Source organism: Melopsittacus undulatus, chromosome 1, assembly GCF_012275295.1.
Source record: "Melopsittacus undulatus isolate bMelUnd1 chromosome 1, bMelUnd1.mat.Z, whole genome shotgun sequence".
Classification (NCBI taxonomy): Eukaryota; Metazoa; Chordata; class Aves; order Psittaciformes; family Psittaculidae; genus Melopsittacus; species Melopsittacus undulatus.
This window is the reverse complement of record NC_047527.1, coordinates 26,263,311-26,290,857: the sequence shown is the minus strand read 5'-3', so window position 1 is coordinate 26,290,857 and position 27,547 is coordinate 26,263,311. Positions and strand designations below refer to the sequence as shown.

Sequence of the window (27,547 nt, the reverse complement as noted above, 5' to 3'; positions counted from 1 at the left end):
TACAAGAATAATTCCTTTAACATCAGTACTACTGATTAAAAGAGTTGTTTTCTTGGCAATATTTTTATTGATGTTTCTATGCTGGAGATGAAAAGGATTTGCATCCTGTATATTTCCTCCAGTAATTAATCTTTCTTTTGACTCTATGTACAGCACAATTATTGCAACATAAATACTGTCAGCTTGAAGGTCATGTTCTAAATTAAGTTGTATTTGAAGCTCTTAAACCTCATTCTTTATAAAGCATTTAAAAATTTGGGTTTGGTAAATTTTCTGAGATGTGGATGTATGCTACAGATTTTCATTTATTGGAAATACTTACACAAAAACATATTTCCAGTTTACCAAATGGAACCAAATTTTGCTTTTTCACTGAAGACCACAAGGTGGCATGCGAAACATCTGATAGGTATACTTGAAAAACGACAGTAAAACAACTACACTATCCTATCAGATGACTATCACCTGAAAATTCAAACTGTTTTAAGAACCACTTTAAATTCTGTGGGGTTTTGTCTTTCTCAGCTCAAGCTCTCTGCACTGGAAAATGAGTGAAGCGCACAAGCTTTTTATTAAAAAGGAGGGACTATTCTTTCTAGTATAAAGGTATATCGGGGCATTCTAACACAGACACTGTCTTGTTACCCATACCGGTAAAGTTCAGAACTATCAATGTAAACCTCAGAAAATTCCTACCATGATTTTCATTCAACACCCATAAGAACTGGACAGACCATCATGCATGTAGCAGTGCTGTGCTAAATCTTCATTTTAATGAAAAAAAAATCTTCAAGAGGGTTCTTTTTAACATTAAACTATAATTAAAAATTAAGAAATATGACATCTGGTAGCACTGTGCTACACCATGGAAGGTCTGACCCTGTTAACACTGATGTCTATCTGACTACAATGAAAAAGTTTTTGCTTATCACACACACTCTGAATTCAGCAGATGTTTTTGAGATAGCTAAAGGACATTAAAGCTGTGAGGGTGTTAGTTATCAGAAGCTAGTTCTTGGGGTGTCTTCTTTTCATATACTTTATTTGAGATGATATCACATTTTTGCTATTGCCAATTGTTGTGGTTTAAAACCAAGTCCACACACAGATCGTTCACTCACTCCCCCCCTTGCTTCCCCAACTCCCAGAGAGTTAGGAAGGACAATCCAAAGAATGTAGCTCCCACGGGTTGAGACAAGAACGGTTTAATAGCTAAAGCATAACACAAATCACTACTGCTACTACTACTACAAATAATAATGATACAGCCAATAACAAGTGAAGAGAATTCAACATCTCACCAACCACCGACCCATAACTCACCCCACCCTGCCCAACCGAGCACCGACCAATACCTCTTCCATCCCCCCAGAGCTCCAGCCCTTCCAGGTTTCTCCCGGTTACATTCTGGGTATGACGTGCTATGGTATGGAATACCTCTTTGGCTAGTCTGGGTCAGGTGTCCTGTCTCTCCTTCCTTCCGGCCTCCCCTCCTCCCTGGCAGAGCATGAGGCTCAGAAAAGGCCTTGGACAAACCAAACATTTGAGCAGTAACTCAAAACATATGTGCTATCAGCACCGTTCACAGCCTGAAAGTCAAAACACAGCACTGCACCAGCTACCAAGAACGAGAAAAAATGACTGCTACTGCTGAACCCAGGCAGCTTACTATAAATTCCTCAAAACATAAGTACTGTTGCTAAAAGCCATAGATCTTCAGCAGAATATTCATCAGGAATTACCTGTTCCTAAGTAAACAAAAATTGATTGCACTTACTAACAAAATTACTAAGGCTTGTATTACTAGTAATGGGGTTGAATATTATAGTCAACAAACACGAGGGAGGCTTTATTTCTCCCTTAAAAATAAAACTTAAGTGTTGCCATAGCCATTCATTTTATACAAGAAAAATTACCTTTCATTAAATGAAAGAGAACCTATTGGAGATGCCTCAGGGTCACAGAATCTGGGCAAGATGTGATCTTGCTTAGACCTGAAGGGTTTCAAATCTGGACCTGGCAACTACACCTGTTGAGAATTCAGCCTTGTATTGTTCAAAGTATGCTCAGTTCTTACAAGTCTTGGCTCCTCATTTCACTTACATATACTCTGCATCTTAATTCCATTTCAAGGCACATAGGTGTTGTCAAATAAACACAATTTTTTACCCTTACTGAAGTGTCAACACAAAACACTAAGAAAACAAATGCAAATGTTTGACATTTCCAGGCTCCACTAACCCCTGATTCTATGCATCCATTTGATTGCCTAAACCTCTCCTTGCAGTCTTGTAGTAAAGTAATGAATGCTATCCTTTATGACTTTGTCATGAGAGACAGCTTGACAGCTATTTGGAGAGAACTGTAGCTATTCAAGCTATTCAAGCTACAGGACGGAGCTCCAACAGATTATGTATTCTGTGAACAGTAATTACAAATCTGGGAGATTTTTGACACTCTAGGCAGTGCTTTGCATCAAATCTGCCACACATGTGTAACAGTTTAAATTTTAAAAGAGAGGGGAAAAAAAGGGAGGAAAATAAAATCTGCTCTAAGGCACTGCTGAAAGTAAATTTTTCAGATTGCTCTCAACTGAAGTAATTCTGTGGGAAACACTATGAACATCAGCATTTTATACCAAATACAAAGTTTAAAATCTCAGCAGAGGGATAGGGAAACTGAAGCATGTGAGGAAATACCCCAGCCTAAGAAGTGAATACAGCCTGATCCTAAACATAGCAGACTACTGAGTACCTTGTACTCTTAGTATTCACAGATTCAGAGGTACCAGGGAATGCTCCCAGGCTCTGGCACTCGATCTTCTGCCAGAAGATAGATGTCTTAGAAGTCTATTAGAATAATCCCCTTTGGCTCATAAGAAATAACACTCTCCTAAACAATTCCCATGCTTCAGGAGTTACAGCCAGGAACAACTCTTAACAGGCATTTCTGATGCAGATTCTCTGTTCTGGATGGATGACAGTCATCCCATGTTGGCTGGCCTCATTGCTAAGAAACAGTCCAGCACACATTTAATTTATTAGCATGGGCTCAGCAGCTAGGATGGAGCTGCGTTTCATGTGGTCTCAGAAAGTCCAAGACAGTACATGTTGAGAAAGATACAGAAAAGTACCACAGTGCTACTGTGTTCAAGCAGAATCCACCAAAAACTTCCAGTCTTTCCCTTCCTCCTTCTTTGCCAAGTTTTTGCTTCTGCATTACTTTCACACAGGAAGCTTCACTGGGTTCATGCAAAGCAGGTGGCTAGGGAGAGGACTAGCATCATAAAATTGCCCATATCCCACAAGCAAGAAGAAAAAAGAAGCAGCACAGTGAGAACCACAAATAAACATTCAAAATTATTCAAGCATAGGGTGGCTTGGTTAAACTGCTAGTGCTGAAAGGAAATATCATTTATCTTCAAGAAAGCACCAGAGTTTAGCCTGGCATTATAATTAAGATGTGTCATCACCACATGGGCACCAGCAGTAGCACAACATGGAAATAAAATCCCAGGTGACTCAGAAGTATTGTACTCCCAAGGGCTTTGTGACCCTCCCTCCCTCCTTCCCTCCCAACTGCTAGAAAAGCTCCTAGCATCTCTGCTCTTTGATTCAGTCGATCAGGTTTGACACGCCGCAATGGTTAGATACAAGTACTTTCAAGTAGATCTCTTTATTAAAAAAAATTGTGTAAGCAGTAATCTAAAATAATAGCCAATCATTTCCAAAAGAATTCAGATGTCCAGGAACAGCCCAGCTAGTCTGTGGCACATGCTGACAAGGAAGGGCTGGTTAAGGCTGTAGGAGACTACACAGATGAATGCAAAGAGTGTTGGTTTCCACTGTGCTCCTGTGTTGTAGCCCCCATTGTTAACTGACCTCAGCAAGTGTGTCATTATATTGCCAGGGTGGCAGCAGGTAAAACACAATCTCAGCCAGAATCTAAACACCTGATATTTTCTTTCAGACACTATCAGGGCTGGAAATGATTTCTCACTGGTATAAAGGACTTTGAAACTTCTCTTTGAGTATGAAGAGTACTTTTTAACTCTTGTCTCCATTAGGTAACAAGCAATGTGAAATGCACAGCTTGCTAATCTATCACCAGACACAAAGAGAGAGGACAAATTAGAGATTACACCATGCGCTCCTTCAAACATAGCAGCAGCACTGTCAAAAACAGCATAGACTTTATTAGGCAAAAAAAAAAATGTTTATTGCATAAATAACACATTAAAAGATGATTATCAGACATTCTGACAGTTCTTTTTATTAGTGTACTATGCATCTACTCTATTGTCAACTACAGATTTTCAAGTTAGAGTTCTGTGGGTCTGTGCTTTGCTAAAGGCCACTGCAATAACAAGCAAAGCTGTTGGGATGTGGTCTCACAGCCAGCCACAGGAACCGGAGCAAAACCTTAAGACTTCTTCCCCAGTGCTGTGCTCAGGCTCTGAGACCTAGATTCACACATTCTGGTCCATATTCTTTCTTTATCCCAGGATTATTCAAATAGAAATAAGAATAATTTATCTAGAAAATCTACTTGCTTACTGCTTTAGAATGTCTTGCAGATTTAACTGTTCAACTTGATTCCGGGAAACTGGGATGGAAAATGCCACTGTTTTGGGATACAGACATACTCAAGTTTCTTCTAGGTGATCGTTGTATTCCACTAATATCACCCGGCAGGAGCACACAAATGAGCACTGGCAGAGGCAGTTTCCCTACACATTGTCTCCACCACCCTTCTCATAAGGACCACACCTTTGGGAAGCCCACTGTGTACTCTTCACTGATGAGGGAGCTGCACTTCCTCTGTGAGTGAAGATTGAGCTGCCACTATGGCTGGATAAAAAGGTACACCGAGTTTTACAAGAAATTGCCTTTTTTTCTCAATTATCAGCAAATTGAAGGCATAAAAACTAATCAGAGTTCATCATTTAGTCACTGGTTATCCTTAAATCTGCCACTGACTTTTTCTGAAGGTCACTTTGCACACATTAGAAGAAGGGATTTAGAGATCCCAACAGGACTTTAAGTAAAAATTAGTAACAATGTGCATTCTCAGACTAAAGCAAAACCATCCATCAACTAGGAAGAAAATTATCTCTATTCCAGTCAAAACCAAGACACAATGAAAACAATGAAGTTTAAATTTTTTTCACTTGTGATGAACTCCTGAAACAATTAGGTCTTACACTAAGAAACATAGTCATGAAGGTATTTCTCAAACACTGTTACAAGTTATTAAAAACAAATTCAGTTGCGCATAATGAGTACTGAGTGTAATACAAACCTCTCAGATATGATGCTGTGGCCAATTTACAACTGCAAACAGAAAATCAGCAGGTACTGTTACATGGTTTTCCTGAATGCCATTACAGAATTGACTTATCAATTCTGCAGTTAATATAAAAATCAGAACACCACATATATTACCGCCATTCATGTCATGTCATGGTCAAGTTTTACAACAGTTAACAGTTTCACTGCAATCCTCAGAATATTTCAAAGCTTTCATTTTTACTGATATAAGCTGCAGTTTATGTCACATGACTTCAACAATGAAACTGTAAGCCAGCTGTGAAGCCACTTAGGTCACTTGAGAAAATGTCTAATACACTAATATAAAACAAAAAGGGGTTTCCAGAAGCAGTAATGATTTACTGTAACTTTTCCCTCAGAAGCCCCTCTTCCCTTTGGGAGCTCCAAGTCATCTGTTTATCTTTCTGGAACTTCTGTTTTAGTATGTTAACAAAACACGGAGCTCACCACAATGCTACAGCCACAGAACTTGGACAAAATGAAACACTTGTCTTCCTTCTCAACCCTTACTCGCAAGCTTACCTTCAAACTCAGGCAAAATTCCTAAAGGTCTGTAGAAAGCAATAACTAGCTAACTACTTATTGCTGTTACTCATCCTGTATTCCTTTAGTTCGCTGAAAATATCAATGTTGCTTCCACTCAACTGGCAGAAACTGACCCCAAACCCCACTGACATCAATGAAAATGGATGGGCTCTTTAGATGATATCTAACAGTACACTTTAAATTATATGTTATAACAACATAGAGCTCTACACTTTACAGTGAAAGAATTAGTTAAATAAGACTTTCATAATAGTCTTGGCATTATTACTGATCTGTCACTTTTTAGAATTACAATAATTTTCTTGCAGTTTAAGTTAGTACACTTAAAATTATAAATATACATGAAATCAACACAGCACACAGCAACAAGAGGTGCAAAGTTTTTTGCACAGTATCTTAAAGTTTTTAGTATAGTGACATTCACAGTCTCTTAATAAGAAATACCATAAGTATGTGGTTACAGAATGGCTTGTAGTACATGCTCACGGTATATGCTTATTGTGTATTAGAAACAAAACCTTTCTTACATATAAAAGCTGAAATAGTATGACAAATTCACTACCAACATTGTAAATACAGAAAGAGACATGCATAAACAGACATCCAAAACCTGCATACTGCAAACACTGCATCAAAATTACACTTCTGGGAAACCATTTAGTGTGAGAAGAACAGAGGCTAAATGAAACTCAATCTAGATTAAGGCGTCATTTGCTTTATATGGCTGCTCAGTACATTAGTAATGCTGCAGCACTTGGAGGATACAAATCACCCAAGATATAAGAAATTTGGAAAAAAAAGAAAAAAAAAACATAGCAAAGCTATCCAAAGTACTAGGATCTAGAAACAACTGAAAAAAACATGCCATGCCTTAAAATGCATGACATGAAATACTGCACGTATCATAGTCTGTAAACTTAGTTACTTCCCCTTTCTCTATTATACATATCACCACTGGGAGCAAAGAGGAGAGGTGAAAAGCCACAGAGGTTTAGCCCAAGATCCACACACACGGGAAGGTGAGAGATTTGCTCTATTTACCTCCATTTCATCCTGCAGAATTGTCACTCCTTGTGGAAAGTTACAGACTTCTAACTTTAAATTAAAGCATTTTCATAGTCCATGAGAACTTGGCATGGTGAGCGAGCCTTGTAAAACTTTCCTGTGTAACCCTGGCATGAAGCTATCACAAACACATCAGCCGACCCACAACTCACTCTAAGGACAAGGGTAAACTTGCACTTTCTGGAAATTACGAAATCGCCTTTTTGAAACGCCTGCTATCCTGGAGAAAAAAAAAAAAAAAGTCTTCCTAGGACAGACAGGGAGGAGACAAGAGACAAGCAAACCCATGAGCTAACGCTCCTCTCACTTCGCCTGAGGAATGAGTGTACACCCGGAAACGCACAGACCATAGCTATGAAAGGGCGGTGGCATCCCGCATCATTTTTCGGGAACAGATATAATACACCCTCCGCCCGCCTCCCGCACGGAGTGGGGTGCTGCTGTCCTATCCCCATCCTCCGACAGCACGACGGCCCCCGGGCTGGGTGGGGGGATGCTCCATCCCTGGCCCGGGCTGGTTCCCCCTGCCACCGTGCCCAGGCTCCTCCGAAGGAGCGGTCTGCTGCTCCAGCATAGTTTCCCGGGGGCCGTCCAGGACAGGCACCGCGCCCCACCAGCTCCCTCCTCCCCGCAAGACTCATCGTGGCTGCTCCACCTCCCTCTTCCCGGGAGCCGGCGGGAGGCTGTTCTCTGCGAGGAAGGAAAATCGCTGCTCCGTCGGGCTGAAGGAGGAGCGGGCTGCGGCGAGCCGGAGGGGAGGCGGGCCCGGGAGGAACATCGCAGAGGCGAGGAAGAAAGACGAGAAGAGCGGCCCTCCTGGCTCCCCTGCGCCCGGGGAACAGACGGCGCAGCCGCCAAGCGCGGCGGAGTGCGAGGATGAGCGGCAGCGATGATGGAGGCCAGGCGGGAGCCATCAGTTACGCCCTTCCCTCCATCTCTTCCAATAAACTCCCGGACTTGCGTTTTATCAGCCGTGGCGCTTATGGTACCGTGTCCGCCGCCCGCCACGCCGACTGGAGGGTCCCGGTGGCCCTCAAATGCCTGCAGGGGCCGCTGCTGGACAGGTAACGGGGAGGGGGGGAAAAAAAAGGGACTGCCGGGATGAGGCATCACGGGGTGGGGGGCGGGGGGGGGGGGGGGAAAGACAGAGCTGAACCCCCCTTTCCCCTAAATTAAGAGGGGGTCCCGCGCTCTTGCGTTGCCGGGACGCTCTGCGAGCTGGGTTTCTCAGGTTGATGGATCGGAGACCGTGTGCCTCGGTGGGCAGTTCTCCTGTAAATCCAAGGGCAGTGCAGATCCCACGAAGGGTGATTTCAGCTTGAGCCAAGGAAAGCACGGAGCAGCCCCGGAGCTTCCTCTGTTTCGGTTGTTGGAAACGGGTGGTTTCGGTCTCTGCATGTGAGACACTGAGCAGCTTGCCTATTTTAAAGGCTTTTCCTTCTGCACCGCGGTTTATGCTGAAGGTGGGATTTGCACAGTCCAGCTTCTGTCTGGGTCTGTTGGTTGCTAACCATTTTGCTGAAGTGTCAGCAGGATATTAAAATACAGTGATTGCTACAGATTTGTTTACAGAGGGAGAGAGAACACAAGGCATGTATTTGTGTTCACTAGAGATTGCTTCTAGCTCCTGGAAGAAGCTTCTCCGAGATCATACATAATTGATATTTTTCCTTGCTCCAGATCTCACAGTTCTGAGAGAAGCTAGTTTAAAATCACAGCCTTGTAGGCTCCAAGTACAACTGATATTTTCCATTAGCTCTTCAACTTGTAGCATTTGCGTTCCCAATTGTTACTCCATGTAATGAGGCAGCAGGTAACAATTTTTCATCCATCAATACCTGTTTATTCCCTGTAGTGCCTATTTTTTATCCTGACAATGCAAACTTGCCTCTTAGGCTGGCTGAAGCCTACCCAGCTTGTAAATTTGCCTCTTGTATCTTATCTAATTGTTGTTAAACTTTACTGCCTCGTGTTTCTTTGATCTCGTATGGGGCATTTAGGCAGAATAGCTTCACTCAGAGTAACAAGACTTCTAGTCTTGTGACCCAGTATGCTAAACTATAAGATAAATCAGTTTAAGCTATTTGACCTCTTATTCCCCAGGTGTGTACACACAGGCTTTATCTCTGAAATCTTGCCAGAAATAAATGGAATCTCAGTTATGTGTTTAACCAGGAATATTGTGTTCTCTGAAAAGTTTATTGCTGGTTATTTTCTGTTGGGTGTTTTTTCATTAATTTAAACGTTTAAATCCCTGCTAATCAGAAATACATTCTATATCCTCTGAACTCAGTTGGGAGAAACTAAATATTATTTTAGCCTTGCAAGAATTTAGATTAGTGTGACATCTAACCTGTGGAATCATGATGAAAATGGCAACTGAGGTAATCAAAATAATTCAGCTTCCTACCCATATATCATACAAAGCTTGGAAGTCCTATCAGAAGACCAAAAGCTGTAAGCAGTCTGTTACACTTAAGTCTCTGCAGCAAGCTGATTGTATAGTAGGCAACATAAAATGCTATCCTCTAAATGCTGCCAAGGGAAGCGTTCACAGTGTAGTTAATTCCCCAAACAGGAAGCCTGTGCCATGAATCCTAGAACTCAGTCTGTGACCAGCCAAAGAGCAATGCCAGTTGGGTAGTTATTGTGGGCTTGTGCTAATTTAGGAATTACTCAATGTCCTTCTGGTAAGGAACAGACAAAGGTGAAGTGACCTACAGACACAGGAATAGACCTCGGTATGTTGCAACTCCTTTCCTGGCTACAGCTGAATCCCATACAGATGTGCCTCACAGTCTGGGAAAACCCCTAGCTTTCTTACAACTAGTCTTTTCTAGAGAGAGGGAGGAAGGGTAGCTGTGTCTTTTGTCCCATGCACTTCATGAAGGCTACCTTTTTACTTCTGTCATAACCTAGTTTCTTACAATAGAAGCCCCTTTCCATTACATAGATAAGGACCAGCAGTTGCCCTTAATTGCACATCCACCTAAATTTGAAGTTTTCCTGTCATAAAAGCAGGAGACTTTACTTCTCCAGGCTTCTTTTTGCATTTACTCTGATGTCCTTTCTTTTGTTTGTAGGGGCTAGATCTACATTGATGGGTCCAGACTGACATGAGCACTTCAGTGTATGTCCTGACTTAGATGGACACAAGCCAGCTCTCACCTGAGAACTGTAGAGCTGCATTAACATGGCTCTGTGCTGAGCACATTGTGATGGCCATAGTCCTGGCTTGTACACAGCCATGCCCTAGCATAGCTGTATTGCTTCTGAATCAGTCTGGCTCACATCCAAAGGATCAATCTTAGATATGTTGTAAAAGCCCTGTATTTGGATATCCTTGTCACATACCTGTACCTGTATCAGTCTACTGGTATAAAATATGATTATTGTTTTTTATTAGGATTATCCTTCATGGTCCAAGTATCTTCACTGATCCATGAATCAACTGAATTATCAATTTATGTGAAAACAAAATATAGCTGGTCCTTCTTTTTCCTTCAGAAAAAGAAGTTGCATTCCTTTATTTTAGCTCACATCAGTGTCCACTAAACTTAAATGGTTGGGGAACTGTGATATTAAAATCTCCACTCTGTAGAAGGTAAATATTGACCCTCAGTGAAAACTCAGGTTTGAAGATGGGCAGTGAAATAGGACAAATATAGCTGGTTATTACTGTTATGGTTGTACAAGATGGTGAAAGTCAGAGTTCTGACTGTTATCTTTATTTACTGGAATCATGGATTAAATGTCTGATGGAAATAGTGATACAACAGAACTGGGGAAGCTATCTTGTGTTTGCATTTGCAGATTCTAATTGTTGTTACAGTGTCTTTTTATCAAAGCAGCATTGTGGGAATCAAAATGGTGAAATGTGGTTGTACTACATGTAGGTACATACTTTTAAAGAGAATATAGGGAACCCAACATTTGCTTTAGTTTTCCTAATATTGCTATGGTAATGTTGGTTTGCTTGTTTTCTTTCAGTGATAGAAACCACCTCCTAAAAGAAGCAGAGATACTACACAAAGCCAGGTTTAGTTACATTCTGCCAATTTTGGGAATTTGCAACGAGCCTGAATTTCTGGGGATAGTAACAGAATACATGACAAACGGGTCATTAAACCAGCTTTTGCATGGGGTAAGTGTACTTTAAATACAATTCTTGGTTGTGTCAAATAGACTGATTTCCATACTTAAGGAAGTAGTAAAGTATTATTAGTAACATTTCAAATTAGAATTGTTTCAACTGGTAGTTTTTGGTGCTCAGATAGACTTTCTGCATCCCAAAAAGATAACCAAACTCATCAGAATTCAGTTTTATTACATTTTTCCTTTGATGTCATCACCTATAACTGGCTTCATGTTTAATTATTATATATTATCACTTTAAAGTCTCTGTTGTTGTCTAATTGGAAGCTGAAATAATTCTGCTTCCTTCCACCTGGGTTTCAGAATTATTGCTAATGTAAATGTCACATAGAGGAGACTTTTCCTGATTTTGAATTTTCCTGAATTTGAATCCTTATTAAAAAATAATAAACAAATAAATAAATAAGTTTGAAGATTTTTACTTTAGTTAACAGAAGTCAAATATTGCTGACCTAAACAGACAGAGATATTTCTACTAGATCCTGCTCTCAGGATCTGTAAGTTCTCCTGTGGTTAACTCTCAGCTGCTCCCATTAGCTTGGTCTGAGCATCTAGTGTAGATACTGTAAAGCTACTGCAGTTTCTTCTGTACCTTTAGTCAATGCGAATCTCATGCTCAGCTGGTTTTCATAAGGGCATTAGTGGTAGTGTAACTTTTAAGATTTCAGTTTTTACTGCCTTATTCTTGGTGTATTAATAAAGGTAGTATTTTGTGCTTGGTTTCACTGCAGCTTTCCCCTCTTCCCCAATGTCAGTTGAAAATATGTTTGCCATCCTTTGTGTAGTACTCATAAACTGTGGGTTACAAGTTTCATACAGGAGTTCATTTGTAAATCATATTTCCATATGAACGAATAATGTAGTAAATGTCCTACATCATATAGCAGTCATGAACTATTACATAAATGTTAGGGAATAGAAACAACACTGCATCATTAACATTTATATATTTGTTTTAACAGCTAACCAGTCTTGATGCTCAGGAGTTCATGTAATTTATGTTTTAAAAGACTACTGCTTGTCCAAGTCACTTTCTTCTTCTTACAAAAGTCTTTGTGATGTGCTGTTAGATCAGACCAGAGGATTATAATCTGGTTTTGTGGTTTCTTGGCAGAAAGATCTATATCCTGACATTCCCTGGTGCCTGAGATTCCGCATTCTTTATGAAATAGCTTTGGGAGTAAACTATTTGCACAACATGAATCCTCCGTTGCTGCACCATGACTTGAAAACCCAGAATATTTTGCTGGATGATGAGTTTCATGTCAAGGTAGATTTATTTAATTCTTATGTTCTTTAGCATCCAGACTGAATTAAAGTGTTTAAATTATTTTAGAAGAGGAGGAGTGAGGATGTGGCCATACAGAGAGGTTGTAATTATATGACAGATGCTTTCTTCTATCCTTGCAGAAAGAACTTTTGAGTTTTTCTTTTGAAAACTCTGCTTTGCTCAGGTGTGGATATGCTGCATCCAAAAAGGCCAGAAAGCCAGAGCTGAGGCTGTTTCTGCTAGAGCAGTAGCTGTTACCCAATAGCAGTGACACTCTCATTGGCAACCTCCCAGCTGTAGCTACGTCTGGCCCCTTCTGAGAAGAAAATAGAAAATGTTCCTGTCTAAGATGCTCAGACAAGTTAGTCCTGGAGGACAGTAGGTCAAATTCAAATGTTAATACCCCATTTGATATTTATCATGTGATATATACATATATGTTGGATGGTGTATTGGGTGACATGGTTTAGTGTGTGGTGTCCCTGCCCATGGCAGGAGGGTTGGAACTAGATGATCTTAAGGTCCTTTCCAACCCTAATTATTCTATGACTCTATGTTCTGTTAGAGTAGCATAAGAACATGTAAAACATAACTTTAGATGCTCAACAACATTAGAGTAGATGAGGCCCTCAGTGGTATGCTTTAGTGGTGGTCTTGGCACTCCTGGTGTAATAGTTGGACTTGATCTTAAAGGTCTTTTCCAGCCTAGTTGGTTGTATGATTCTGTGATAACTGTGAAATCTGAACGTGTGGGAAGATGGCTTTTGTGAAACTCCTTAGAGCAAGCAAGCATACATCAAGAAGTAACATCATTTATTTAAAATATCGCTGCCATGGTGTGAAAAAAGAGACTAAAAGTACTTCTGACAAAATGGTTACGTGCTTCCATAACTGCAATAATTTATTTTTGTCTTTTTTTTAATCCTCTGTGTTTTTTTTAAATTGATAGAATATGCTATTCAAGCAAACATGAAATAAGAGATTTTTGCACTTAATTTATACTTGAATGACAAATGTGTCATCTGTTACCATGAGATTAATCTTTTTGTGAGTCCTTTGATAAAGATCAAAGATCCAGTGCTGATTTCTTTCTCCACTGCAAAAACATTTTTCTTGGCAGTAAGGTGCCTTACACAGCTTTGTCTCTGCTCACACCCTCAGGAGGTCATACCTCCTCCCACTCAGTTGTGCTGGTATTGCCATCTCTTGAGTTTCCTGTTAAACCTGACTGGGGACCTGGTGCAAGTAATTTTTTATACTCTTTTATTAATCCCTACTGGCATTGGTATGGTCTGGTGCTTTGCTTAACCACATCTAAACAGTTTCATGCTGGGGCAATTGAAGGGAAGAGGTTAACTCTTGAATACCTGGCCTACCTCCTGTGAGGAGTCTGGAAGACTGCCATTACGTTTTTTGAGTGTTTTGGGGAGATAAGCAAGATTCTCCAAATTAGGCCAGGAAATACAAGGAATTGGCATGTAATGTATGCAAAATAGGATGCATATGTATAACAGTAACACCATTCATAGAGTGCTGCTGACTGTCCCAGATTTGCTGAATGAGCAAGGTAACACAACAGTGAGGAAGGCTTGATGACAGTAAGTTGTAGGGAAAGCAAGGTTATTTTTTTACTGTGGATTTTGACTGCGTGCCCTCCAGAAAGCTTATTTCTGTTATCTTTGCTGCCACAGTGCTCTCACAGGCATCTTTGTTGAGCATGTTTTTGCTCTTAGGCAAATGCTGGACAAGAGCAGAGCTCATAGCTGGCTGCTTATCTTTCTCTCTTGCACGCCAGACACTCTGCAGCTCAGCCAGCCAGTGTATTCTGCTGGCTGTTTGTCCCCTTACCAGTAACCTAGTTTGATCTTGCACCCTGACTTGTGGATATCTGGGAATGTAAACTAATGTCAATTAATTCTTTATGTAGATGTACTGTAAACTGTGGACAAGGCCCCAGACTGTACAATATAGAAAATATTCAACAATTTTTTGCATCACAGAATACCAGAATGTCAAATCTATTAATGTATTAATCTATTAATATTTAATCTATTAATTCTATTAATCCAAGAATTTCATAGTTTTGGGGATGAGGTGGAGTGCCCTACAATTTTTCTGTGGGCACAACTGTCTTAGGCTGTCTGCAAGCTGTTACATAGAGCTATTACAGTTTATATTAAATTTGTGCTTTTTCACAACCAGGAAGCTGGAAGTACTCAGTAGGGTTTTTTTTTTGTCTGCCTTTTTTTTTTTTTTGACCCAAGGAAGTGATTTTCTTCATATGGGACACACTTCCATAGCAAATTCCCTGGCCATAGACTACATGAGTCTTTCCTTAAGGAAGCACAGGGTAGGGCAGTGCTACAGGAATAGCATGCATCATGACCTTGGAATGCTTTCTGAACTGGAGCTGATGTTTCCTGTTGCTAGGATAACCTCATACTTTTTGTGTGTCAATTTAAGGACTTTAAGTAAGTGACCCATTCTTTTTGGCCTATTTTGGGAATTTCTAATAGCTGTCAGCAGATAAATTCAATTTTTCTTCTCAGAACAACTGATCTGTCCTTTCCAGATTGCAGATTTTGGCATGTCAAAATGGCGTGTCATATCTATGTCACAATCACGAAGTGAAACCTCTTTACCAGAAGGAGGGACAATTATCTATATGCCACCTGAAGATTACAATCCCAGTCAGAAAACCCGTGCAAGTGTAAAACACGATATCTACAGGTAACTCATGTAGTTCTCAAGTAGGCTTTGCAATCTGAATTCAAATTTGATTTACTAAACCTAGATTTTAACATATTTTCAGCAATTTTATTATTTTCAGTAGTAGTAGTATCATAGGTGCATAAGCAAATTGAATTGGGGAAAAAATAATGGTAGCTGTATTTAATGACTCATCGTTTCTTTAGGAAACACTGACAAGTGTAATGCTCCAGAAATCAAGCTAGAACTACAAAAACAGGGAAGACTGGTTTCTATAAGTGAGGGTACACATACAGACAGTGTAGGGAAAGAAAAAAGCTGTTCACAACATTATCTCATTACACATACCTTTGTAATTTGAGTGGATCAATTAACATAATTGCAGAATGTACTCAAGGGAAAGAAGAAAACATTTTTTTTAAGGGCTTAGGAAAAAAAAGTAGGGTAATGAGGTTAGAGGATATAGTTAGAGAGATTTCTTTAAGGAATAGCTTATTTTATGAAAGTTCAGGTAGATTTATGTTAGTCACTTCTGAGAATTAATAGAATAGGAATAGAGTAGTGGCAACCCTTATAACGAAACAGCAATTACAATTAGGATATTAGAATTATAACTGTATTTTGGTGAAAGATGAATTAGTCTCACAGGGTCTTACTGACTTCCAGGGAGACCACTACTTCTCTTAATTATTCCTTATGCTTACAGGGCACATAAAGTTCCTTGACTTTCCTGTCCAAAGAATAGAGATGGTAACATACCTACTTTCTTCACTCTTTGCTAAGAAAAGCTGGACTAGGAAGATACTGAAAAGGAATAATGGCATATTATGGGGGAAAAGGGTGTGGCTGGAGATTTAATGAGTGCAGAAGAGGAAGATAGATGTTTCTTAGAAATAAAAAAGTGTGCAGAGGAATAACAACCGAATGGGAGAAAATAAGAAAGAAAAGATCTATAGAAGGACTTAGAAAACTGATAAATTAGGAAGGGATTGTTTGAAAAGACAGAAAAGAAACAGACAATATCATGAGTGATGGCAGCTTAAGGCAGGAAGACATGAAGGTAGAAAAATGGTGAAAAAAATGACCACCAGAAAGGTCACAGAGGAAGGTCTGTGCTCAGGATCAGAAAGAGATGCTATGAAGCAGAAATAGGAAAGGAAAATGTGAATAGTGTAAAGGAGATTCAGCAGGAAGTGGTATGGTACAGTGTTGTAGAATTGAGAAAATAGCCTGTAATTTTAGAGAGATACCAAACTGAAAGAAAGGCTGGGTGTCTGATTAACTGACCACAGAAGATACAGCTGAATGTTGAGAGATATTGAAGCTAATTTGTAACTAAAGATCTTTCTTAAACAATTCATGTAAACAACAGTCTAGCAGCATTAACGTTTATAAAGGGAATGATTTGCCATGCCAGAAAAATCAGCCTGCATTAATTTCTCAGGAATGCATCAAAAGTAGGCTTTCTAACAGGGAGGACTGCTTTCATTAAAATTTACTTGAATAAATTTTATCATTGACGAATGTTATGTTGTGAACGAAATAAGCAGTTAGGAAAGCTCAATTTGTGTGATTGATTTTAAGCATCAGTTACTTCTTTCTTTTTTCTTATTATTATTTCTAATTGGTAGCTGTTATATGATATAATGCTGAGAGGTAGTTAAATGTAAACTGAATGTAAAATTTGGTACTTTTTAGTGGTGCAGGAAAATACTGTCTTTGTGTACAGTTGGGTGAGCAAACATTTATTCTGATAAGTATAATTCTTCGTCAGAAAAAAAAAGAATATTTGCATAGTTTTATTTTCATTACTTCAGTGGAAAATAGATTTCATTTTTTTTGAAGAAAAATTTAGAAAACTTTTCAAAGCCATTCTCCCTGGTAGTACCCTGCTTCTCATGGGAATGTTACAGAGTATTGATCTGAACTGTGGAGATGTCACAGTATTGCAGTTAAGACAGAGCAGCTGGGACTCTGGGGCTCATTGTAATTTGCATACTGAGATTTAAACTGTGTGTAGGTAATTCATAACATATTAGTAGAGCAGAGCTATTACTAATAGGAAATCATATGCCATGTATCTTTTCTGTTTTTAATATTATTAACCGGTTCTAGCTGAAGCCACTGTTTAAATTTCCTGCTAGTTTTCGTATATTCAGGTCATCACTGTAGTTAGCTATAGTCAGTCCCATGTGTGCATTTGGGATCATTTTAGCAAAACATTTTTAGTAAATGTAAAGCCAAGCACATAGTGTGTTGGTAATCTGAAATAACATCTTCTATACATTTTATACTTTAAACAGCTATGCAATTATTATGTGGGAAGTGATGTCAAGGAAACAGCCATTTGAAGGTAAGACCATGTCTTGCTTTTATTTATTTTTCCAGACTTATTTTACATACGGCTTAACCTGAGAAATGGGTACCTGGGGACTTCATTTTAGGAGTTGCTTTTTAATGACTCAACTTTTAAGCTTATTGAAAAGGACTTTGAGTTACTTTTAGTATTAGACTCTTTTTCTGTATAATTTTTAAATTACAATGTTTGATAAATTAAAAACATATTTCTTCATAAAAAGAGGAATATAACCTTATTTTGGTGAACTCTAAATGCACTGTCTGCAAACTAAATTACTTTTCCTATAGTAAGCTATTTATATTACATATATTTCTAATGACTTCATGATGTCTATTTTGACAGAAGTTATAAACCCCTTGCAGATAATGTATAGTGTGTCACAAGGACAGCGACTAGACTTAAGTGAAGAAAGTTTATCAATGGACATTCCTCATCGAGTGATCATCATAAAATTGATAGAAAGTGGATGGGCACAAAACCCAGATGAAAGACCATCATTCTTAAGTGAGTTTGCTTTGCATCATGATTTTTAAATTGCCAGCTTTCTATTGAACATGGTACTTACAGAGCAAAGTTATAGTCAGAAAAGGGAAGTTGTCAAGATATCAAGAGATGTATGTACTCATTCTTCTTGGTTATGCTAAGGTACTTGTTTGCTTCAACCATGTCTGTAAACAAAATTTATGAATGGAACTTCACATGTACCATTAAAACAAATTTTTAGCTGGAGTGTTTTGTATTTGCCATTTCTAATTTACTTGTAAAAAAGCAGCATGCTTTGTGTAACTACTTACACTTGGCTTTTTTTGTTTATTGTTGAAGGGAACATCTTACTTTTTAAGAAGGGGGGAGAAGTGTAGAATGAGTACTATGGGATTTATGAGCAAGCAGACAAACACACCAAAACCCATTGTACATCAGATAAACTATAATGACTTCATCTTGTGTTTGCATCTCAGTATAAATCTTTTTTATTGAGACTATCTTTCTTCCACTCCCAGATCAAGCAGAAACTGGTTGAACCCACACGCTTAACCACCCTTGCTTTGTCCCGCTTTTTTTCCATTACACTAAAGGCAGATACTTTCAGCCCTTTTTACAGTGGGTTGCAGAATTTAGAGAAAAAGACTGAGGTGCAGGTTTGTAGATTAGAGTGCTGTAGTGTGAACTGGAAAAGTTTTGATTTTTGCAAACCTATGTTTGTTGCACTTAACTGAGATACTTGGTGTATATTGAGTCCAAATTGCCACACCCCCCCAGCAATTTCTTATTTTTGTGGTGACTTGTGGTTCTTTGGCTGTTGTGGAATGGTAATTCCATCAAAATTGCCAGAAACTGCTTACTGGTTTTAACTGTGAAATTTCCTCTTGTGAGTGTTGCTGTGGTCACTAATGTCAGTGTAGTGAAGCTAACAGGAGTTCCTGCAGCTGCCTTGCAGTGCTTGTTTAAATTTGTGTGCGCTTTCAAAGTTTCCTCCCTGCTCCTTTAGAAAATACAATCCTAATTCTGTAGGGAAAGCAGGATCACCTTGGAGAGGCAAAAACATAGAATAAGAGAGTGACTGAATGTATGAAAAGGTAGAACAGTACAAACAGCTGTGGCTTAAACAATTCTATACTTTAAGTTTCTCAGTGCTTAAACTGAAAGTGCAATGACTCAGACCTCAAGTACATGGGGCTTTTTAGGTTTTTCTGGTGCTTTTGGGTTTTGTTTTGGTTTCCTGGGGAGTTTTGTAATGTTACAAATAGAGAGGTCCACAGTCTTAAATGTTTCATTGGTGAACAGACGTTCGTTTACTTGAAAGCCTTTATAGGCATACTTTGAGTTGGAAAGTGTTAGAAAATTGCTGTTCAGATAGCTTAGAAGGAAATGTTCATAACTTCAGCTTTTCACATCAGTTTGGGAAAGGACAAAAAGGGAGACATCCAAGTGCATGGAGTATCTTCATGTTCAACTCAGTCCAAAATTACGTGACCTTTTTTGAGAATTTTTATTAAGAATAATTTTTTATTAAGAATATTTTGAAATGTCAGTTTATGTTGGCTTGAGTCTGGTTTGTGTGATTTTAAATTGTGGATTTATTTCTTTATTTTCCCAAGCAAGGAAATACAGCAATTTATAATATTTCCTAAACTCAAAAAGAGCAGAGCGTGGTATTTCTTTATGTATTCTTATTTTCCTATGCCAGTTAAACAAAACAAAATAGCAATCAAAGTCTGCAGTCACAATGAAGGGATAATTGTCTGGGGTATGCTCTACATCATGAGCTAACTTTGGTTCTTTTATTAGTGCCAAATGTGTGTAAGATAGTCTTTGAAGAAAAAATGCTTTGCTTTTTCCTCTACCTTACTATTATGAAAAGAAAGTAGAAGTAGCAGAATTGTTGCAAAATTAAGGGAAGTAAAGCTCGCCGATTGGGAAATTTTGCAATTACCATAGCACAGGGGGGTGGGGAGGGAGGAGGGAGGGGGAAGAACAAAACAACCAAGCCCCATTTTTGTTAAGTAAACTTTAAACAGAAAATCTTGGTTCTGTTAACCTTGGTTCTGTTAAGGGGAACCTGTCCGCATTATAAATAAGGGATAAAGACTACTTATCACTATGTTTCTGCATGTACTTGGAATGTATGCTAACATTATTGATTATAATTGACAATGATCAACAGTGCTAATATTTCATTGTGGACAATGGAGTGACAAACCTTTAAAACTGTTTTAGCTGATGCAAGAACAATAAGAAACCCAGCATTGAGCATATGTCTTGAAGATGTTAGTGGAAAAAAGTTAATACGGAAGAACGGTGATAAAATTATAGTAAAAACTAGAAATATGTTAATAAGGATGTAGTGTGATAGATTTCTAATATGGTTAATGGACTTTGCTGAATCGGTGGAGTTCATAGAAATGCAGTGGAATTGTGGCATGCCATCATCCTTTCCAGAGGTTTTGCTGTATTTCGGCACAGTTTCAAAGAAACATTTTTACAATACATTCATCCGAAAATTTGAAATATTTAGTTTTGTAAAACTTTAAGCATTGGAAAGAAAAGATGCATAGCACAGGTTGACAGCTGATCTTTGAGCTGTCATGTCCCTCCCTATCTGAGCAGATGATTTTAGCTTCTCTTGATTTGCTGCCTATGCTGGGAATGAGAACAACATCGTTTGGATTTACTGGATGTGATAGGTCAGTGACTTGACTATCTCATCTTCTCTGGCCCTGCCTCACGGCATCTATTTTTGATATTGCTCTGATGGGAGGTTGTTGTTATTTTTCTCATATGAATCTTTAGCACATCTGCTGGAATTAAAGGACAGCTGTTTGGTCCCATTTAGCTAATCAATTAGGCTTGTTGGATCTATCTGGTAACATACTAAACTCACACATCTGTCCATTCCAGGAATGTGAGACTTGCAGTCTGCTACAGTCCTGGGTCTTTTTTGATACAGGGTTCCAAGGTGGCCAGATCAGGACAGGGTTTCTTCTGGTGATGTGAAAATGTTGCGACAGGTAAAAGGAAGAAACTTCTCTTTAGCAGCATAAGTGGTTTGATATGTATCAATAGACAAATTACATTTGTAAATATAAAAAAAAGTAGCTTTATCAAATTAAAAGCTTAATTTCCACTTTGAACCATTCATGAAAGTATTCTTTCTTTGTTTAGAATGTTTAATAGACCTTGAGCCAGTGCTTCGAACATTTGATGAAATAGCTATGCTGGAAGCAGTAATTCTATTGAAGAGATCAAAAGTAAGTGACTGTTGGTACAGTTATGATTTGGTCAGATAAGTCAGTAACTTCTGCTTGGTAAAAGAAATGTAACCTCCTTTGTCATTTATCTAGTCTTGTATCTGGCTGAAGCATATGTTTATACAGAGCTGTCATCTTGACTTATAGCAGAAATTTAATACAGGTAAATATGTCTTTTCCAGTCACTATATGAATCACAGTGTATTTACAAGAGTGGAAAGCAAGCAGATGCGGAGCAGATGTCACTAAATATACCTCTGAATCCCCACGAGGTAAATATTTTACATATTACATTTGGTATGTTGGCATCATTAAAGATCCTGAGAGCTTAAAATGGGGGTCAACTTAGGGAATTGTTCTGCAGTTTACTTTCCTGTGCAGTTAGGAAAGGCATAAAATGCATTAGTAGAGCTGGGTTGTAACAAATGCGTAGCCATATAGGTAAAGATAGCAAAGAAATAAGAAAGGCATGTTTGGTATGTCCTCTGAATGTGGGATAGCCATCCCCTTGAAGAGAAACGCAGTACACAAAGAATGCAACTTGAAAGAGATTGTCTTCTGCTCCCTTACACCCCTACACAGCTTGCTTATATAGGCTTATACAGATTTGCTTTTATATTTTGATTCTTAATGCTGCTGCTTTTGGTTCTTACTGATAGTTAAACTTGCATACAAAATTGCTGTCACCTTTGGAAAAACACAAATATTAGGATTACATAATTTCTTCTGGTTTACTGCATTTTATTTGTGCTGTCTGTTGATCACTTAGCACAGAAAACGCAGTGGTGAGAAAGTACTCTGTAAAAAATTGCAACTTTGTATTTATTTAATGTGCCTTTTCAATATACAACTGGAATCATTTCAGGAAACATATTCTGGCTCCATTCAATGTGATGCACTTCCCCTTCGAAGCATCTCTCCAGATATATCAAGACTCAAGTCTGTTCCCATGTGTAATATCCTCTCATCAGGTAGAGATACTCATTACTCTGTGTAAATTTAAGTTGCCATTGCAGCTTTACACTCCCACTGTGACGTTACATTTGCACAGTAGAAAGTTGGATCTCTGTTTATGTCAGAAAAGACATGTTTTGTAAACTTAGTGCTCTGGGTAAAAAACTAGAATATCTGAGCTCTGATTTTCTGTTCTTGTCACTTGAGAAAACCCCCCAGCTTCCAGCTTCAGTTTTCGTCTTCAGGGTTGTGAGTGCAAAGATAGCATTTACTTGCCCCTTCAAACTCTTTGACAGTTTAGTTAATAATTTGTGAACTACTTCTAAAGATAAAAAGGACCAAACATTTTGAGGCACTCTTAAAGCCAAGTAAACTGAAAGTTTCTAATGCAGCCAAACCTATCAATCTATCATTTTTAATTCACTAAACAAAACAGCTTTAATAAATAGATTGCCTTGCAAAAATATCTGCACAGACTTTTTGTAGCTGTCACCTTTTCTGATTAAAATTTGGAAAAATTCCAAGACAGAATTCAATTTTGAGGTTGTGACATCAGAAGCCAGAAAGAAGTGATGGGACCCAGGTGGAATAGCCATACATTGTGAAACTAAAACTGCATTTAAGTTTCTTCTTTCAAAAGAATGCAAACATATATTTCAAAAGAATGGAGTATCCTTTGGCTTCACAAAGGACCAGTGATGTGAAAGCAGACAAGACAATTGAGTTCTCTACTATAGAGTGGGGCATCAAAAAGCATGCTGAGGTGCTGCAAAAACTGGTGATAGTCTGGTAGAGGTAGGAGGGCACAGGCAATTTCTCTTCCAGTTCCTTTTTGAACACATCCACAATTCTGGGCTTGTATTCAGTGTACTAGAAAGATATAAATACAGCAGGAATTCCAGGGAAAATAAATTACAGGAGGCTTAAGGAATTTCAGTTAATGGAAAAATGGCAGAAAGCAAGTGTAATGTAGTTTGGCTGTACCTCAAACCAAGCATTTGTCTATACACATAGTATAAAATCTTAAAGGTTAAGAAAAACTTGAGGTGACCAAGCTTAATAGGAATGTTGTGATGAATTTGAGAAAATTCAATATTAGCTTGAATATGAGCATGGACTGTAGGTGTAATCAGATAAGATAATTATAAGCATCAGCCCTTCTTGCTCCTGGTTCCTGTTAAAGATTGTCATACCTGCCTGTGGAGGTTATTGGAGGTTATTAGTGAGACTGTGGTGGTACAATTAATCTGACTGATCAGTTGGTGGTCCTTTTATAGAGTCACTGCTTAGGCTTTGTTATATGTATGCATAGATACTGTAAAGCTTCTGAAAATATTCTACAAAACCCTACAACACCCAAAGTGTTTACAGCAGAAGTAAACTTTAAAAATATGAGGAATATCAGTCTTGCTTTCCATTGTAAAGCTACCTGATGCAGATATTGGCATCGGGTCTTTTAAAATAACACAAAACCTCCCAACCCATGGTCAAGCCCTAGCAAAAGATAAGGGACATAAATATACTGAGAACCTGAGTGTAAGGAATTTTTAAGTGAATTTGGGTTGTTTATGACTTGGTTTATGGAATTATTCTAAGTATTATTCTAAGTAGTCTCCAGTGGCTGTATTTTATTTGAACATAAAAGTAATACAGCTGGCTCTTTGGTTGTTTCTTATTTCCTTTTTTTAGGTGGAAGTTCTGGGGATCTACAGTCTCTCAGCAGTCAGAGCACGGATGAAAATATCTCTGTAACTCAGAGTGCCAAACTTCTTGTGCATCCATACAGTTATTCTCCTTCATCTGACAAGAGTATTTCAGATGCCAGAAATCCTGCATCATGTATGCTGCGGTCATCACCAGTTCCTTCAGGTACAGCAAACACTGATTTAATTCCAAATCCCACAATAACTGTCCTAGTATCAGATATATATGTGTATGAAATGGGAACTTTTAACTATAGTTCATCTGTAAAATGAAAACAAAGCATTCTACAAATTAACAATGCAAGTAATTCTGTCCTTTAGCCTTACATTACAAAGTAAAACCAATGTAAAATGTGACCAAGTACATGTACCTGTAGCTACTACCTTTTTTCATTCCTTTTAAGCAAATTTAATTCATGTTGCCATCAGTCTTCCTTATCACATTCCATTTCCTCATATTATTTCTCCTCTCTCCTACTACTGTAGCAATGATGCAGTCCAGCAGAACAGGAAAAAAAAAGTTAGTTTGAGCTTAAGTCATCTTGTTTCTTGTCACTTCTCATTTTTTAATCTTGTCAATCCTCCTCTTGATAATTATGGGGCAAAGAGAAACGAGAGCTGTGTCAGCATCATTCCTTTAATGATTTTCTGTTAGCTGACAGCCCATTGCATTATATTCCTATGCATCAAATAACTGTTAAAAGTGTGCTTCCAAAAAAAAATAACAAAAAGAAACTTTAGTGCATGATGAATTATTCAGAGATTAATTTTTTTAATGGGCCACACAACAGCATGCAACTTTATATATAAAGATTTGCCACATCATCTCTCTTCTAGAAACAACAGAACCTGATACCTTTTCACTATGTGAATGCTCAGCTTGAGGAAAATACACAGGAACTAAAAGGATGTTTTCAGTAAACTTCCATAAAAATCCCACTGCAAAGTGAAGTTTCCACCTTTCTCTTTTTAGTATCAGGCTGGGTTGAATATTGGAACAGGTTCCTACAGGGTGTGTAGAAGTCCCATCACTTGGGACTGGACAAAATTCAGCTGGACAAGGCACTGAGTAATCCTTGAAGTTATCCCCACTTTGATCAGGCCATTAGACCAGAAGACCTCCTTAAGGGTTCCTTCTGACCTAAGTTATTCTGTGATTCAGATAAAATAAATACTTCAACCACCAAATTTGAAAAAAAAATAACATTTTAAATGTGGATTATAATAGTCAAATGTTAAAAGCATGTTTAATAGGCTAGTGTATTTCTGACCAAAACCACAAGTGTTAAACAGTTTTTTCTCAGCTTTGTCTTGTTCTATGGCACTATTTATTGACAGACAGTTACAATATTTCTTTTTTAATCCTCTCCAATCTCAGCTTTTGTTTTGGAAACCATACAACAGAATGTAGCTCATCAATGGATCCAAAGTAAAAGAGAAGAAATTATTGATCAGATGACTGAAGCATGTTTGAATCAGTCGCTTGATGCTCTTCTAGCAAGATTTTTACTCATGAAAGAAGACTATGAACTTATAAGCACCAAACCTACAAGGACATCAAAAGTACGACAACTGCTTGATACCTCAGATAGCCAAGGAGAGGAATTTGCCAGAATTATAATACAAAAGTTGAAAGATAACAAACAGCTAGGACTTCAACCTTATCCAGATATTGTTCCCAATTCTCTAAGACTGCATCTTTAAATTTATTTTCTATATGAAACCATGTGAATATTTCTTACAACATTATTCTTGTTTCTATATAGTAGTTTTATATATGTACTGCTTTGTCTTTACTATGCCTTTGTAGAGTCTCAGAAATGACACTGAGTTCATCTAGACTGCATTTGATGGGTTACCAATTCATTAGTTGGAGTGCAGCCATAATGACAAACACTAGACACTTGTTGACTCAGTTCATAAAAGTATTTTGTTTACACATGACACAGGAAAAAAAACATTAAATTTTCCCTGGTTTACATATTTTCTGTTTATAGATATCCTTTCCTTTCATCTCGCAGCATTGAGATGACCCAACTCAACCTGGAGTATAGTTTTTTCTCCCTGCACCTTGTCTTTCCAATAGAGGAGGAAAAAAAACTGAGCTGCTGTGTTTCAGGGCTTGTATGCTGTGTGTAGAGTAAATTTTGTTTCAGCTGTATCAATTAGTCCTTCTGAGATACCAGAGCTGAGAGGAAGGTGGGAAGAAGATTACATTGCATTTTTACAGGTTTTTTTTATTGGTTTGGTTTGGTTTTCCCATTTTGTTGCCAGGGCAAGTGCTTCACACCACTGCCTCAGAAGGCCAGTCCGAAGAGGAGCCCAAGGGCATTGTGTTGATCATCTTTGTTCTGCTATGAACTGATATATTAGCAAGAATGCAGCTGTAACCTTTTACATTATCTGGTTATAATCACTTCAGTTCTTCTTGAAGACACAGTAGGATGAGATCCACATACATCTTATACAAAAGCACCCTTAGTTCATACCTCTTTTACATTTTCTTAGTTAATGCCTCCCTTATCTTTGTAAATATTTCTCATCTCATGTTGCTGAATCAAACTTCTAATTCAATTTTACTTTTAGGTTAATTATTTTAGGTAAATTATTTTAGGGAAATTACCCGTTCATTTGGGTATGTACAAAGATCAAGCATGCACTGCCCTGCCAGGCTGGAAGTGATGTGAATGGGTCTAACCTGCCTAACCTCTGGACAACATCTCTACCACCCATTTTTGCCTGAAAAATGGTGTTAACATGTTGATGCAGAAATGGGGCCACCTGAGAGGAAAAGGTAGGTGCTATTTATTCCAGGTCATTTCAGAAAGCTTTAGTGTCCTTTACCCAGGTGGCTTCAAAATAAGTTAAAAAAAAAAAAAGGAAAAAATCAAAAATGGGTTTTAGTTTGTCAGAACACAGCATAGGCAAAATATTTCTAGCCAAAGCCCACTCCTCCAAGGAAACCCTGAGGCCACTCAATAGAAGAACTCAGTCCAATCTCCTTCTTCTTTCCTTGGACCCTGAACCTCTCTCCACAGAGGAGCAGAATCCATAAACCTGACTTCTACAACATGTTAGGCACACGCATTTCTTCAGGAGTGAAATGGAGGAGGGGACAGCCATACTCAGGACTTGAAGAAGAGCACACACTCAGGCACAGAAGAAGAGGGGCAAGGAGGAAGCTTTGGGGTAGCCATGGGGTGAGGGCAGTGGAAACTGTGTGCCTGATCCACACAGGGTGTGTGAAGGGTGTGTGGAGCTGGCAGACATTTGAGCCAACACGTCAAAGTCTGATGCTTCTTCTGTTGTTTAACTCCAGTGCTATGAAAGAGGAACAGAGTTTCTGTGTAACTGGAACACTCAGCACTGGTTTTGACTGTGGCAGCAAGTCCAGGGTGAGCAAGGACAGTCAGGCACAGTCATGCAGTTCATGCACAACTCTGACAGGATGCCCAAACCTGGCATGTCTGCTGAAGTCATGCCAGTTCTGTGGATGTGGCAGATGGGACCCTGGTCTGTGAGAGGAAGGGTTGCAAGCACTTGGGAAGGCTAATCTTTGAAAAGCTGGTTGGTTTCACACACACACCTTCCAACACAAACAGTATTTTGTGCACTTGGGATTAATTGTAAGCGCATCTGTTATAGATGAGGACTGCAGGATCCTGTGCTGGCTGAGCTGTAAGATGCAGCCAGCAGTGGTAAGGAAC

At 38.6% G+C, this 27,547-nt stretch overlaps 1 protein-coding gene across 2 annotated transcripts; it reads left to right on the top strand.

Moving 5' to 3' along the window:
* The first annotated feature begins 7,322 nt into the window (after positions 1 to 7,322).
* Positions 7,323 to 25,821, top strand: RIPK2 (receptor interacting serine/threonine kinase 2). Of its 2 annotated transcripts, XM_005150848.3 has the most exons (11): positions 7,323 to 8,005; positions 10,932 to 11,085; positions 12,211 to 12,366; positions 14,939 to 15,096; positions 17,379 to 17,428; positions 17,777 to 17,938; positions 21,098 to 21,183; positions 21,366 to 21,455; positions 22,049 to 22,154; positions 23,827 to 24,006; positions 25,219 to 25,821. In XM_005150848.3, the coding sequence occupies exons 1-11, from the start codon at positions 7,818 to 7,820 to the stop codon at positions 25,542 to 25,544; spliced, it is 1,656 nt and encodes a 551-aa protein (XP_005150905.1). In that variant the 5' UTR covers positions 7,323 to 7,817; the 3' UTR covers positions 25,545 to 25,821. The 2 variants fall into 2 exon arrangements, with proteins under 2 accessions (XP_005150905.1, XP_030906443.1); XM_031050583.2 differs by lacking the exons at positions 7,323 to 8,005; positions 10,932 to 11,085; positions 12,211 to 12,366 and adding an exon at positions 14,665 to 14,837 and having other exon boundaries at positions 14,916 to 15,096.
* The last annotated feature ends 1,726 nt before the right edge of the window (positions 25,822 to 27,547 follow it).